The 16,084-nt window shown below is 38.2% G+C and overlaps 1 protein-coding gene across 1 annotated transcript in view; it reads left to right on the top strand.

The window, feature by feature from the left end:
• The first annotated feature begins 200 nt into the window (after positions 1 to 200).
• The window catches only part of mmp24 (matrix metallopeptidase 24), a 51,430-nt gene continuing 35,546 nt past the window's right edge, over positions 201 to 16,084 (top strand). The window contains exons 1-2 of the mRNA XM_062416348.1: positions 201 to 352; positions 10,894 to 11,010. Of these exons, the coding sequence (XP_062272332.1) occupies positions 276 to 352; positions 10,894 to 11,010 (194 nt within the window). The 5' untranslated portion in view covers positions 201 to 275. The remainder of the gene's footprint in view (positions 353 to 10,893; positions 11,011 to 16,084) is intronic.

The raw sequence follows: 16,084 nt of genomic DNA, 5'->3' as shown, positions 1-16,084 counted from the left end.
TATTAGTCAAAGAAGTCTTACTCCCATTAGTGGAGCTCAATACTTCTAGTTTATTATTCAGCATCACTGACATACAGTATGTTAGAATGTGTTTTCTGCACTTTTATTCAGTAGTTAAACTTGGATTTTAGATTTTATTAGAGAGTTGTAGATTCTTTCTTTATTTATCGTAACCTTTAACCTTTCTGTTCCCTCTCTGTCAGACGTGGCTGAAGAACTACGGCTATCTGCTGCCTCACGACGTCCGCACGTCAGACCTGCGGCAGGAGAAAGCCATGCAGTCCGCTGTGGCCGCCATGCAGCGCTTCTACGGCATCCCAGTGACGGGAATACTGGACGAGACGACTATAGAGTGAGTCACCGGGGAAGGAGACGGCTGTGTTTGTGAGATAAAAGCCAAAGATAGCTGATATAATCTAACAAACGTTCAGAAGGGGAATTAACTGATACTCCAGCAGAAAGCAGAGATTAACGTGTACTAACTCCGTATATCTATTTGGGCTTTAATGTCAACAGATGAGTCATTTTTTGTTAAATTTAGGTCATTTTCAAACAGAGTCCAATCAAGAATGTGTTTTTCACATCCTGCCTGGACTTTCTATTTGTGTTTTGGTTCCTGTTTATTTTGAAATACTGTATCCTTGTGTTTGTGTTAGCTTTACTTCCTGTGGTCAACTTCTATATCGTTTATAAAATACATATAGAGGAACGAAATTGCGTTACCTGGGATCCTTGTGCTAAAGTTAAATAAAAATAAAACGATAAATACACAAACACACTTAATTTAAAAAAAAATCCTAAGCTAAGACAGGCATAAAAGTAGCAGTGATTAATTCATATTTATAATTGGTATTGCCTGGTGGAAGAAACTATTGCACATTTTGGCTGTCTTTGCTTTGATGGAGCGGTATCTCTTGCCAGAAGGCAGAAGGTCAACCAGTCCATGAGCTGGATGGTGACAGTCCTTCACAATGCAGAGGGCTTTCTTCCTGCATCCGTCCTTATAGATGTCAGTTTGAGGAGTGAGACCTTGATGATCTTCTCTGCCGTCCTCACCACACTCTCCACAGTTTTTCTAACAAAGGCACTTTATATGGTTGGGACAAATTTTTGCAACTGAATTAGTTGAGAAAACATTTTATATTGTGTTGTTAAAATACTGGAGGATACATACTGAGTTAACGCATAGATTTAAGTTCAGCCAACTGTTTACCTACACTGAGGTGTGCTGCTGACTTGCTTTTACATCTAAAGAAATACTGAACAAAGGAGAGCAAACAAATAGTGTCTCTAGTCTTTATACAACATAAATTGTTATTTTATGTTATTTAAGCGAAGTTGATTCTTGTTTAAAACATATTATCAGGCAGACTAAAGAATAAAAACTGTAACATTAATGTACATGCACATTAATGTTATTCTTCAACTGCTGGACAGTATTTCAGTGATGCTTTGTATAGTTCAAGGTAAATTCAGATGTATTTCAGGAGAAACTCACTGTTTTAAAACAGTTAGAATTTAGATGTAGGCTGCCTTTTAGATGATGGTTGAACCAATATTTTTTGACTTACATAATTTCTAAATAAAATCAACCAACATAGCTGCAGACTGACGTTTAGATAACGGTTGAATCAATGTCAATTCAGCAATTGTTTCAAAACTTAATAAAATAAAACCTAGTTGAATTGTACTGTTTTGATTAACGTTGAATCAATGTTGAATTAGCGTCAGTTTTGGTTGAAAATCATTGAATCGTTGATTCGAGGTAAAACCATAGACTGTATATATAATGGACGTAACATCCGTGACGTCACCCATTGGTTTGTGGACTGCTGCTCGGAAGCCAATAGTTTCGGATCTGGGCAGCGCCATCTTGAAAATTTCAGGTGCATGCTGGGAAAAATTAAAACACGGATTCTACTTATATGGGCATCAGGAGGGGCATGAGGCGCCCTCCTGAACCTGTGAACCAATCAACCGGTCAATCACGACGTAGCCACGCCCTAATGCATACCCTGCTTTATCGTCACATATAAAATCAGGGAGGCCAAAATTTCACAAATGAACATGATACTGCATTGAAGAAGGCTTTAAACTAGCGATTGAGACCATAAACACATTTTGAAAACGTTTACTGAGTTTAGAAATCAAGTGAGAAGTTGGTGAATTCTCCATTGACTTGTATAGAGACGGAAGTCCTTTTGACACCAAAACGGTCGCCCCCTGGTGGCCTTTTGATAGAATGCAGTTTTAAGTTACTTCCGCGTTGGCATCATTTCAGAGGACCAGAACTCCCCGCCTGGGTAAAACATAATGAGCAATTTCAATTTAGTTTCAATGTTGGAGATCACCATAGATTCAACGCTTCTGCCTGATGGTATTTCAACTTTGATTCAATCTCATTTTGCTATCTGGGCAGTGATTTCATTTATATATTTGACGTTTTTTATTTATTTTAACACTACAGTGCATGTATGCATTATAAGCATACATACACTGTTATTTTTAAATATGTCTCCCGCTCCTTTTGACCCCCCTTGATCAAACTGCGCATCATCGATTTAACTTTAACATGGAGATGCAGGAGAGCCCGATCCAAGGTACTTTACTGGTAAGTAATTACTATTTAAGTATATTTCCTCAGAAAAACGTGCTTTTACATTGAGCTATAATATGATAACCTATTAATTGAGTCTGGTGTTATATGGCTGCTGTTGAGGTCTTTTCTACTATGAACATACAGTAACGTTAATGATGCTAGTTTATCTTAGATTAGCCGGGTCTTGTATAGCTAGTTACTGCCTCAATTTCTGCCCAGCAACAGCCGAGTGTCGACCAATCAGCGACGCCCTGCACCTCGTCACACAGGTCAGAGCAGCAGTTAGTTTCAGTTAAACACGGAGCAGCAAGGTGGTAAGTGACTAAGATAAATATTAAGGCTTCATTCCATGGTAAAATGTCACCAGCAGTAATACATTTTTTTCCCCTGAGTGAACATTATATGGGCTGTCAGGTTTGTGTGAGCGGAGCGAGTAGATGTTATTTCAGGTAGCACAGTACTCAGAACATACAGTAACGTTTAATGTGGCTAGTTTAGCTTGGATTAGCCGGATCTTCGTTTAGCTAGTTACTGCCTTGATTTCTGCCCAGCAACAGATGAGTCATTGGCTGAGTGTTGACCAATCAGCGACGCCCTGCAACGCGTCACACACACAGTTCTAGAAAGTTCAGAGCGGCAGTTAGTTTGAGAGTTAAACACGGAGCAGCACGGTGGTAAGTAACTAAAATAAATATTAACGCTTTATTCGACGGTAAAAATGTCACCAGCAGTAATGTTGATGTTTCTCTGAGTGAACATTATATGGGCTGTCAGGTTTATGTGAGCAGAGCGAGGAGAAGACGGGTTATTTCAGAGGTAGCCCAGACATTTGGCTAACGGTAATGTTGAGTGCATTTAGCTGAGAAGTAGATGAACATAAGGCAAAGCAGGGTTCACACGGTCATGAAATTTATGGAAAAGTTATGAAATTAGAAAAACTGTTTTCCAGGCCTGGAAATTGTTTGGAATTAGGTGAATGTTTTGGAAAAATTTTGAATTAGGGATGGCCTGATCTGATATCAAAGATAACAGATATAAGACAGGCTGCATGAACATGGACCTCCCACTTTTACCATGACAGAATTCAGTAGATTAATTTAATATGAATACAGTAATCATCAATTTCTATATTTAGCTGTTTAATATCTTCCAATATGTGATCTGGGGCCAAACGCTCGCTCTGGGATGTAATTATAAAATGCACCCATCGTTTAACGTTAATGAGGCTAGTTTAGCTAGTGACTGCCTTGAATTCTGCTCAGCAACAGGTGAGTCATTGGCCGAGTGTCGACCAATCAGCGACGCCCTGCACCGCGTCACATGCACACACACACACACACACACACACACACACACAGTTCTATAAAGATCAGAGCGGCAGTTTTTGACAGTTAAACTAGCAGCAGCATGGTGGTAAGTAACTAAAATAAATATTAACTTTATTCGACGGTAAAAATGTCACCAGCAGTAATGCCAATTTTTTTCTGAGTGAACATTATATGGGCTGTCAGGTATATGTGAGCAGAGCGAGGACAAGACGTTATTTCAGAGGTAGCACAGACATTTGGCTAACGGTAGCTAACAGTAATGATGAGTGCATTTAGCTGAGAAGTAGATGAAGATTAGTCAAAGCAGGGTTCACACGGTCATGAAATTTCTGGAAAAGTTATGAAATTAGAAAACCGCTGGTGTTTCAAGCACAACGCAAAACATTTTCGGACTAGACCAGTAATGGATTTACAATTAAGGTTTACAATGTACAGTCAGTTAATAGTATCTAAGATGGCCACCCGCCATGTCACGTGTCCTCCTTTCACCTCCATGAATGTTTGACACTGCCTCACTTACCACTGTGCTGCTCTAACTAAACTAACTGAGCTTTGAACTATCCAAAGTGTGTGTTTGTGTGCATGCGCTTGGCATGGTGCAGGGCGTTGCTGATTGGTTGACACTCGGACAATGACTCAGCTGTTGTTGGGCACAAATGGATAATGTGGCTTAAAGTGAAATTTAAGATGAAAGTTGTGATTCCCGGTTAGCAGGTTAGGCAGTTGCATAGAGTGTCTCATATTCTTTCATGAATGCATGATAAGTTGTATTTTTTTGTATGTTTTTATCATATAAATACATTGTAATTTTAAAAATTGTAATTGTAAAAATATTCTATGTATTCTATGTATCTATCTGATATTTGTATAAAGTATTTTTAGTCATCATCTGTGCCCCTGTTTTGTGTGGTTGCAGACCCTCAGATAGTGGTTTCTCTCAGTATCAGCTCTTCCTGTGCTGGACCACACATTCTCCCTGAGAGGAAAGGATAGTAGTGAAGATGCTTGTGTTCAAGATCAAGGATGGAGATTTAGGCCTCTTCTTGGAACTAGTGAGTCAAGTTTTTCATAATTTCTCAGTTAAACTACTGAATAGTGTTAATCCAAGAAATCAGAGATAAATGTTTATTAATCCATGGTGTGAATTGACAGTAAGCATCACCATATTGTGGACTATTCCTCTCATTGCCTCACTCCTGTCTTCTCACAATCAGAACCATGTAATGGTTAACCTTTGTGAAACTAGTATTAAGTGAATATGATTTGTTTCCATGCAGACCACAGACATCCCTGCGCATCAGAAAAGTGTAGGAGTAAAGGGTCTCAACCTCAACCTTATAGAAACAATGCCAGTGGTGCAGACCTGTCAGGTAAGCTGATTTGGACAGTATTGACATGTTTTTTTAAGCAAGTCTGATATAACGGCTGTTTTTAAACCTCAGACTCTGACCATTCTTTTGCATGCAGGTCCTGAGTGTGTTGAAATGATTTGTCTTAATAGAGTTTGTGCATAAATCTATCAAAATTATGGATGCCATATAAAACCATGAGTGGCTTTCTATGAAGCTCCCTTTAGAGTTACAGAGGTATTTTTTTCACATTATGGACTGTTTACACAGAAGCCATTTTGACTCGATACAGCAGGTAAAATACTGGGGGACTTAATAACAGTGATGGTTCAGTTCCATAAAGTTCCATTAACATTAACAGTGAACCAGAAATGCTCAGTCATTAATACACATGTCAGCTTTCTGCTATAACATGTCAAAATGTTTTCTGTGTTCATCCAGTGGTATTTAGCTATGAACGGTCACTTCATAAAGTATTCAGACCCGTTCCTCTATTGCATACTTTATAGTGTTATAGTTTAAATTAATTTTTGAATAAATAAAATTGTCATTTTCTCCATCAATCTACACTCAATAAACCATACTGACAAAGTTAAAACACATTTTAGACGTTTTTGCAAATTTACTAAAAATCAAAAAAGGAAATCTTTTTTTTTTCTTGACATATTTGCATACATTTCTGTAAATGTTTACGCTTTCATTATGGGTAATTAAGTGGATATTGATGGGAAACATTGCCAATTGTATTCATTTAAGTACATTTTTACAACACTATAAAGTGTTCAACAAGTGAAAGTCTAAATACTTGTGTGGCAAGCTTTCGAGATATTTTCTGAAATGTATCTTACATTGTTGATCAACATTTATAATATTTTCATTGTTTTCTTCAACCAGAGGGGTGCTAATGCAGACCTGCCAACCTGTACGCATTTTACGTAACAGGCATGCATTTTGACATCAAATTACACCGGTAAAAGTATGCAAAAAGCTTGATAATGCCCTGTGATATCCACAACAGCCTACCCAACCTGATCTCACAGAAATACGTGACGGGCACAAACTGTTAACACGAAATTCCACCACAGAAACAATACCAATGTAAAGTCAATGATGATCCTATTTCATGGTGGACACACAGATTCCCTGGTTCAACGTCACGCAGTGGGCAGTGATTAATAGTTTTTTCTAATCTAGAAAATCTTTTATTTTATTATTATTTTTGCTCAGGATTTCACTAAATTTGTTATAGTTCATTATATACAATTTTTGTTGTCTGGAAAACATTACGTTGTGTGTGACATTACTGTCATTTTGGTGTAATGAGGTAGTTATAGTTATTACTGCTGGATATTTCATTTACGTTATTGAAAAAGAACAGTTGTCCTCTTTTATCGTTTTCCTACAAGAATAATGAAAATAACCGTTTGATAGACTATTACAAGAAGTCGCGTCAATACTAGAGCATCATCATCAACTGTGCTAAATACTTTCTTCTAATTTTGCTCGTAGTCATACCAGATAACCTGCTGCTCGAAGTAGGCTATTTTATTTTGTTATTTAATTTTGGCACAAGGCCGATATTTTGCGTTTTATGCAATTTGTGAGATCGGCTGTAATGTCTTAATTCGCCGATCCGATCAATGTCGTCATTGTCGTGTTGAAACTTTTTGCAGATGCTCCTGTTGCATAAATTGCAGATGGCTTGTGTTTTATCTGTCTCATTTACTCCGAAGAAGTTCCACACCACCGACATGTTTGTTTGAAGCCGACAGCTAGTTTTGAGCCCTGTCACGATGTGACGGACAATGAAGTTTTTTGAATCTTGAATCATTAGCTGTCGGATTCAAACAAACATGTCGGTGGTGTGGGACTTCTTCGGAGTAAATGAGACAGATAAAACACAAACTATTTGCTATTTGCAATCTGTGCAACACTAAAGTACCTCGTGGGGGAGCATCTGCAAAATGTTTCAACACCACAAATTTAATCAGGCACCTTGATAAGGAACACAAGGAGGAGCATGCCATAGCGTGGATTAAGAAAAACGAACACCGAAACGGATGCTAAAGCAAACGACTTTAGACAGTACCCGTCCGTATAGCCGTGACAGTGAGAAGGCAAGGGGTGGCACAAGGAAACTCAGGGAGTTTATCGTGCTGGCCGACCTGCCATTTAATATTGTGGAGAACCTGGCATTGCAATGTTTGCTGGCATACTTTGATCCACGCTAGCTTGATTGTTAAACATTGGCAAAAATGCTTGAGAATACTTTTGTTTATACTCAGTAAACAGTAAATGAACAAGTTATTTAAATACACATATTGCTCCCTCACGTGTTCGGATCGGTGATCGGTTTATTTAAACTCACTGATCGGTGATCGGCCCCAAAAATCCTGATCATGTAAAGCCTAATAATGAGTCACTTTACATTGAGGCACTGTAAATATTTCAGTTTGACTGTTCAGTGTTTCCCCTACCATTGTACAGGCCTGGCGGGCCGCCTGGCCAAGGTGACCTGCCGCCAGGCCAAGAAAAAAACAATCAATATGCCAAAATTAAGCCAATTCAATTCATTCATAAATCAGTTATCATTAGGAGCGCCTCTGTGCAGCGCAAAGCGAGTCAACCTGCTTCGTTGCCTAGTAACGATGCGAGTACCGCTGCTGAGAGCGCGGGCATATATTCTGGGATGTTTAAGATTTGCTAACCAACTATGGCGCCGCCGAAGAAAAGAAAAAATATCGCGGGTGACAAACAACTTAATATAAAGAAATTTTTCTGCCAGACCCCGGAGCCAAGAAAAATAGATGAAGGGAGAGTAACAGAGGCAACTCCAGAAAAAATGACAGGTGCAGGTGAGACGGAAGAAAGGGGGGCAGATTGCAGTGGAGAGGGGGGCTGCTCGGTTACTGCCTCTGACACCGGTCCGACCACCGACCCCCGTCCGACGGGTGACCGCGGGCCCGGTCTGACCACCGACCCCCGTCCGACGGGTGACCGCGGGCCCGGTCCGACTGGTAACGTTGACCCAGCAAAAAAAAATACAGCTAAACACAGAACATCTGGCTGGGATCCCGAATGGCTTAACAACCACAACTACAGCCCTTGGTTGTACCACACTCCCCATGGTAAGTTTACAATTTGTTGTTTAGCTTATATTTTTGTGATTGAGGAGCTTCTCTCTCTTTTCTTTTCTTTTTTTTGGTAAGCAATAATGATGAAAATAACACAGACAATAGGCTAGTTTTCCCAGGCATTGTCAAATGTATGTAACTCTGTTATAATAAAATGAATAAAAAACGTATGTGTTTATTAAAAAAAATATTTATAACTGATAGAATCTCAATTATGTGTAGGGATGTTTTGTCGCTTATGCCGTCAGCATAAACAGCCCGTTAAAAGAGGACCATCCCAGAGGGTTTTCATTGAGATCCCTTCTGCAATGTACAGAAAAGATGCACTTGATGCTCATATGGGCTCAGACCACCACGCTGCAGCCTTTCAGGCCCATGCAACTTTGATTAAAGGTTAGATTAAGCCTAATGATTTCATTTAAGTGATATAATTCAGTAATATAGGCCTACAATGATTTTTTACACACACACACACACACACACAATAAATGATCCTTAAATTTAACAATTTACTAAATAAGCTTTCTCATTTTTGGTAGGTGAAAACAGACCTCAGGAACAGGCTGCAGGGGGAGCACTTGGGGGCCTGCATGAGAGTTTCTATCAATGGTCCCCCTGTGGCCAAGTTCCCCTACGACAAGGCCTTGGTGAAGTTCTTCACAAAACCCAGAAAAATCAAGTGCAGCAGAGAACGATGCACACTGTGTGGTTGAAGTGCCAATGTAGCATGTTCCATTTGTATGCAATAAATGCACCTTAATAAGTCACTCTCTCCTTGTGATCTTGAATACGCTCTGGGTGAACAAAAATTTGAATGCATATATAATAATTGCAGAATTGCAGACTGCTTGCTGTGCCTTGCTGTGCGTGTGCCACACGCGTCGCGTCTGTTTAGGGTTTTTTCGGTGGGTACCACCGGGCCTGAAAAAAATTCTAGGGGAAACACTGCTGTTCAGTTACCAACACAGTTACTTCAAGTTAGTCTAATCTGACAATAAATCAGTTGGATATTCAAAATATATTTTGATGTTTTTTGCTGCACACATGTACATGACCCAATTTCTGTTGTTGTTGCATAAAGTGGTACTCAAAGACTTTATCCAAGGTTGGCAGGTCTGCTTATGTGGAGCAGTGCATCAGATGGATGACGGTTGGCCTTCTGGAGCTGCTGGAGGAGCAGAGTTTTTTTTTTTTCGGTTACCTTTTTAAAATTGCTGACCTGAACTAGATTGTTGTTATATTGTGTTCTTAGAGACAAACTTTTTTTAATGAGGGATGCTGTTGTAATTATAAACAGTTTTGAAAAAATAAAGATTTTAAAATGAGATCCTTGTGTATTTAATTGTTGTGCAAATTGTGTTGGGACAACTTCCAGAGAAGAACAATGAGTAGGAGTAAACTGTAAAGGGTTGAGCTAATTTAATATTTTAACTAGAAGAAAAGTTGGGCCAACTTGATACAAGAGAGAAATAATTATTTGACTCTCCAACATCATGGGTTGTGCTAACTTAATATTTTAGTTTGTACAGAAGTTGGACCAAGTAGCTCTAAGAGAAGGGAATCAGTTGAACAAACTTAAATTTTTGAACTGGGCGCACATTGTGTCAATAAATGGGAATGTAAAACTTTACACTTGGTCAACATTTGTTCTTAAAGTTTAGTAAACTCAGAAAAAGCTGTACAATTAGATACTTAACTTAAGTTGTGCCATCTTATTTATTTTTTAGAGTGTGTGTCCTGCCTGAAATTGACCCTTTCTGTTCCCCTTTTAAATTTTGCCAGTTTATGTCAAATCTAGTTCAGTTTCTTCGGAGTAAAGACATTGTTCTTCAGTCTCTGCATTTGGGTCCGTCTGCTGCGCTTTCCTCCATCCTCCAACATGTGGAGGATTGTCCTTATTTCTTATAAAGTTGTCATTATTATGTAATAATATAACCCATGTGCCTTAAAATTGTTTTTGTCTACATAAAGTTGTTTGTTACAAGAAGTATTGCTGCTGTTTCCACCTTTTATATTGCATATTGGACTTGATTGTCTTTATTAATTGTTTCTGTTATCTTTTATGTTTTACATTGTTTTTAATTGTCATAAATATTTTTATTTGTGGTCCAACAGTCCACAACATAAATATATTCTGTTTAATGTCATTGAGGACTAAAGAAACCAGAAAATATTCTCATTTAAGAAACAGGAACCAGAGAATTTTGGAATTTTTGTCTTTAGAAAATGACCAAAGTTTAATAATTGATTCTCAGAACATTTGGCATATCTGTTGATCAGCTGTTGATAATGCTCCAGCCAGCCGTTATTGTCATTATTAATAGGCAAATTAATATGTCTGACAACTGTTTACTTTAATATAAAATGTCAGAAAATAGTAAAAAAAAAATGTTGATCAAGTTAACGTATTCAAATGAACTGCTCCAGAGGCCGCCTCTAAAGGGTCCTGTTCAGCCTGACTAACATGGTGGTTTTGTGTCCAGGTGGATGAGGAGGCCTCGCTGTGGCGTTCCAGATCATCCTCACACCAGCCGCCGGCAGAGGAATAAACGCTACGCTCTGACGGGACAGAAATGGAGAGATAAAAAGATCTCCTATAGGTAATCTGTCTATCTATCTATTTACCCATCTGTCTGCCTATCAACGTTTTCTCTTTTTTCCCCTTCCTTTCCCTCTTTTACATTCACTTTCCTCTCACTTCTCTCTCTAGGTCTGAACTTGGCATGGCCTAATGTAAATTAGCTTTGTCCCACAGGACCCTGAATGCATCACATATCCTCGCGTTACATCCACCCATTCGTCTCTCTGTCTTTATCATCGCTCCTCCTCTCTGTCCACCCTTTTATTCTATTGTGTTCTACTGTCTACATACAGTAAAAACCCTCCACCACGTGATCCGACAATCCAGCCGGCAGCTAAGCCATGTAATATAGGTCTAATGCAGATTACAGCCGTCCCTCGAGATACCGAACACATCCCGACTCTGTGTTCCCTCTGCCCACTTAATTCTCTCTACCTCTGTCTCTCTTTCTGTAGGTCTCCCAACCTTCGTCTTTCTTTCCCACTCTATTCTCTAAAACATCTAATGGCATGAATCAAATAGAAATACAACTACTGTACATGTATGTGGGGCTTTGTTTCATGCTGTTCTTGCTGTAGTTTCAACAGCACTAATGACCAAATATTTCATCAAATGTGATTACACCTGCTATTTTTTTTTATCATGTTGTTTAGCTGACCAAACTTTCTGATCAGACATCCATCAGATTAATCAATTAATCAGGTGTCGTGACCTCAAACTCCACCGAGCGCTCTGACATAACTGGCCTGATTCTAAACTTAGTCATGAGCTGGTTTAAAGAGCATACCACTGTTTTTTTCATGTTAAAGCCAAATAACAACTTCTGGAACCAGTCAGTTCCCAAAACATGCAGCCAGATTTGAGCGTTTTTAGTCATTTGCAAAATTCGTTTAACTCTCTAAATCTTTTAAATAAACGTTCAGGTTCACAGAAACACACACCAACAACCAAAACCACAGTTATAACTCAAAGTAATTATGATTGGTGCCTTTTAAAAGCTGTCATGTAGCTAAAAATAAAAAATGATTTTCATTTAATACAACTGTCACAATTGGAGTTTTTATAACAGGCCTGTGTAATAATATTTGTATTTCCTGCTGAGTTTCCAGACATCATAGTAAAGGAATGCAGTGGTATGTGGCAGCTGAATGGTGGCACTCTGTTATCCCACCTTCACTTCAGCACATAAATGCACCACACGGTTTCACTGATCACTCTGCGATTTAAATAAACCCAATTAAAACAGAAGAATTCTGTCTTCTATATCTATCAACAATTTCCTTTTAAAGCATAGATACCCAAATCAGTGCTGTGTTTAGCCTTAAATCCAAACTGGTTGTCAGAGGTGCATATAAAAGCAGACAATCTGTCTAATAAAATGCTCTCCAGGACTTTAGACAGTACACTGGCTAAAGCAATAGGTCGATAGTTGTCCATGCTGCCCACCTTGCCTGCTTTGACCTTAATAACAGGCACCAGAGTGAAAGACAACTTTGAATCAGGTAACAATCCATGGGACATAAAACCAGTAAAACAAATGGCATAATATAATATATAGCATTTACAAAATGTGACAAAATATGAAAATATGTCCAATTTAATTGACATTAAAGAGTTTCTCACTCTGAGTCATTCTACCCACCTTTCTTATTTTCTCCCTCCCTCATTTTCCTCCTTCCCTCTCTTCTATTTTTGTCTTATTTTAAACAGTCCTGACTATTACACATTTTTTCTGTGTTATGCAGGTTTTTAACAACTTGTTTTTTGCTACTCTTGATAAATATTTCTCTCCTCCTTGGATCTCTTCTCTCCTCCTTTTCTTCCACACCGTCCTACTCAGAGCTTTGTAGGTCTGATGTAAATTACGCCGCTCCCACGAGACACTGAAGGCATCCCATCTCTTCTGCATTACAGCTTCCCACTCCGCAGCGTTACATAAAACCCATTGTGTGAGATCACAGTGCTATCTCGTTACCCCTTACTGTATTTGAGTCTCCTCGGCCCTCCTCCTCATGTTTCACCTGCGATCAGCTGTCACATTCCTGCAGTCGATACTCTGTTGTCTGCTGTTTAAGCTGCATTACTGCAATCGTTTTTAACTTAATTCTGCTTCTTCTGATGCGCCGAACCGTCTCTAGAGCCAGCTCTGTCTCCTATGAATCACACCCAATATGTAACTAATTCGCACTGGCTAATGTTTTTGAGAAGACATAATGCTGCCTAGATTACATTATTCACATTAGTACAGTTTGATAGTCTCGCTCTCAGTCAAATGTTAAGTACAAAACACATTATTTGGAGCCTCGAGAAAATAGTTTGTATAGATTCTCATGCTTTAAGTCAAGTGTGTTTTAGATGCTGAAGCTTAACTAAGCGCTCTGCTGATAATCAGTATCAGACAACTCACTTTTAAACCTCTTTAAGTTCATTTTTAAAATTCCACCATTTGTATTATAGTAAGATAAGATAGATAAGATAATCCTTAATTATACCTGGAAATTTGCAGTGTTACAGCAGCAAAGTGGAGAGCAAAAATAGAAAGAGCATCAATAAAAAAATAAAGAACAATAAAGAAGTAAATACAAGCAATATGAACAATAGGAAACAGTATGTTGAGAGTAATATTGGTGTAATGATAATATACTTGAGTTTGTTATTAATATTGCACACATTTTAGAAGTGAAACAGTATACTACTGCCCAGTAGTGCAGTTTAAAATAGTGCAGTTTGTCAATTGTTAATGTTAAATCTAGTGCGGAAAACAACATAAATCCATTAAAGTCCCCCTCCAGTCAAATTTTTTTTTCTCTCTCTTTCTCTCTTTACAATCTGTATAGCAGTGCATCATCGTCTATCCTTTGACTCTCAATTCAAAAGAGGAAAACCTGCCCCTAAAATCCTTTAATGAGGAAAAATGGAAGAATAAACAGAAGGATCTGAGTCATATCTTAAACCTGAGTTTACCTACGAGCAGTATTTGTGAAATCACAAATGAGAAACTGTCTCATCATATAAAGAAAATATACGTGAAAACCAAAATTAATCTTCATGCTTCCATGTTTCTACAGTAGCCCGGAATAGACAAACTAAAAAGTGTCTCTAGAGATGACCTTTCATATTTTTCACAAGTTTCACAGCCAACAAAGGTCCTCCTCCATGCTTGGAAGGAGAAGAAGAGGAGTAGATGCCACTAAATCTTACACACTCGACCTTTAATCTAGTTGTTGTAGAAAATACTGAAAAAAATGTCGTCTGGCTGCTTGTTAAACCGTAATGTCTCCTTGTGTCCTTCTACACGTGTTAAACACAGAGGATTAAACATGTAGCTGTGGAGTAATAAGTAATGTAAATATTATTTTAACGAGTAATATGTGATGCCCAATGCTCTTCAGGATACAGATGAGCTCAGTCAGGATGATTTTGCTCTCAGCTCTGCATTGCAGCGTCGGAGCAGCTGAAGTAACATGATGACTGAAGGCGATGCAAAAAGATGCATGTAGAGGAATTTTTAGGGCTGCTGGCAACTGTAAATTATCTCCCACTGCTACATGCTGGAGCTGCAGGATTATGCAACTGTATCTGTAAATGAAAATTTCCATTGATGCCTCAGGGCAGGGAGGTGGATAAAAAATAAAAAAAACACAGAAAGAGAGAGAGCAAAAGACAAAGGGAAGAGGAAAAAGACGAAACAGAAAGACAGAGAGAGATACTGAACTTTTATGTTGCTGCTTTGGCAGCATTGTTCGTAACTTTCCTGCCAACAAAGCACATTTGATTGAAACTGACTTGAAAGAGGATCAGAGGCAGAAACAGAAAGAGAACATCTGCATCTGGAGCTGCTCTTTCTGACTGAAGGTCCTCTGTGGATGATGTGTGTGTTCATGAAGTGATGTCGTTGTGATAAAGTCGAAGTATCAGATTTTTTTTTTTGCCTTGATAGCAGAACAGCTTTATAGAGCACTGGAATATCTCATCTCATCATCATAAAATAGGCCTTATTTCACATCTAGTTTTAATTGATTGCAAATATTTGTAATTTCAATTTAATCTTATCTGTTTACTTGTATTCATTCATTGTTTTCTTTTCTTTACCCACATGATATTGTTTGGCGTTGGTCTTTCGAGGGAAAATAAAGGTTAATAAATAAATAAATAAAAACTGCGATATTATATACATTTCTATTGAATTCCCCAGAGGATGAATCCTAACATTTCCTCTCACACCACAATGACGTTTAGTTTTTTTTTGTTTTTCAGTGAAATATTTGAGCAACTTTTCGATGTATTGTCATTACATTGTGCACAGATATCCAGAATGTTTGAATGAATTAACACTCTGTACGATGGTGATAGTCTGATTTTACATCTAGCGCCACCATGAGATTGACAGTTTTAGTTTGGATTCGGGTTTCATCGAACGATGATTTTCATTATCAATTAAATCTGCTGATTTTTTTCTTGTTTAATTGAATGTTTGTAGGTTCATCACCACTTTGATTGTCACTCATTCTCACCTCACCAAAATATTCCTTTTAATTCTCTGAAAACATTTTATTATTTAAATGTATTAAAACTGCTGTCTTTGCATATCCCACTCAAGTGCTAGACGCGTGCGTGCGTGCGTGGTGCCATCTGTGTGTTTTGGCCACAGGTCATTTGGCCGGCTTCAGCGCCATAACGTTCCACACCATTTACTTAAATCAGACAAACTGCTACCTAGCTGTCTGCGTGGCACACACACACTTACATACACACTAATCATTGGGCTTAAGATTGGAAAGTTGGATTTTTAAATAAACTTTATAAAAGGAATTTTAATGCAGAGAGTGTCTGCTAAAGAAAAACGTCACAATAAGATGTCAGTAGAGTCCCACCAGTACTGGATTTTTGGGGCAGATGCTGATTTTAGGGAGTTAAAAAACAATCTAATAATGATTTATTGGCTGATTATCTTGTATGTACAGATTATATACAGTACATAAACACATTTTTGTAATGATCCCTCAAATGTGATTATCAAACACCTCTTAATAATGATATAATGGAGGCTTGGTATTTTAGAATTTAAACATAAACTTTATTGTATAAATGAC

Source organism: Scomber scombrus, chromosome 3, assembly GCF_963691925.1.
Source record: "Scomber scombrus chromosome 3, fScoSco1.1, whole genome shotgun sequence".
Classification (NCBI taxonomy): domain Eukaryota; kingdom Metazoa; phylum Chordata; class Actinopteri; order Scombriformes; family Scombridae; genus Scomber; species Scomber scombrus.
Note: the sequence above shows the minus strand (reverse complement) of the source record. Positions and strands in the feature narration are given on the sequence as shown.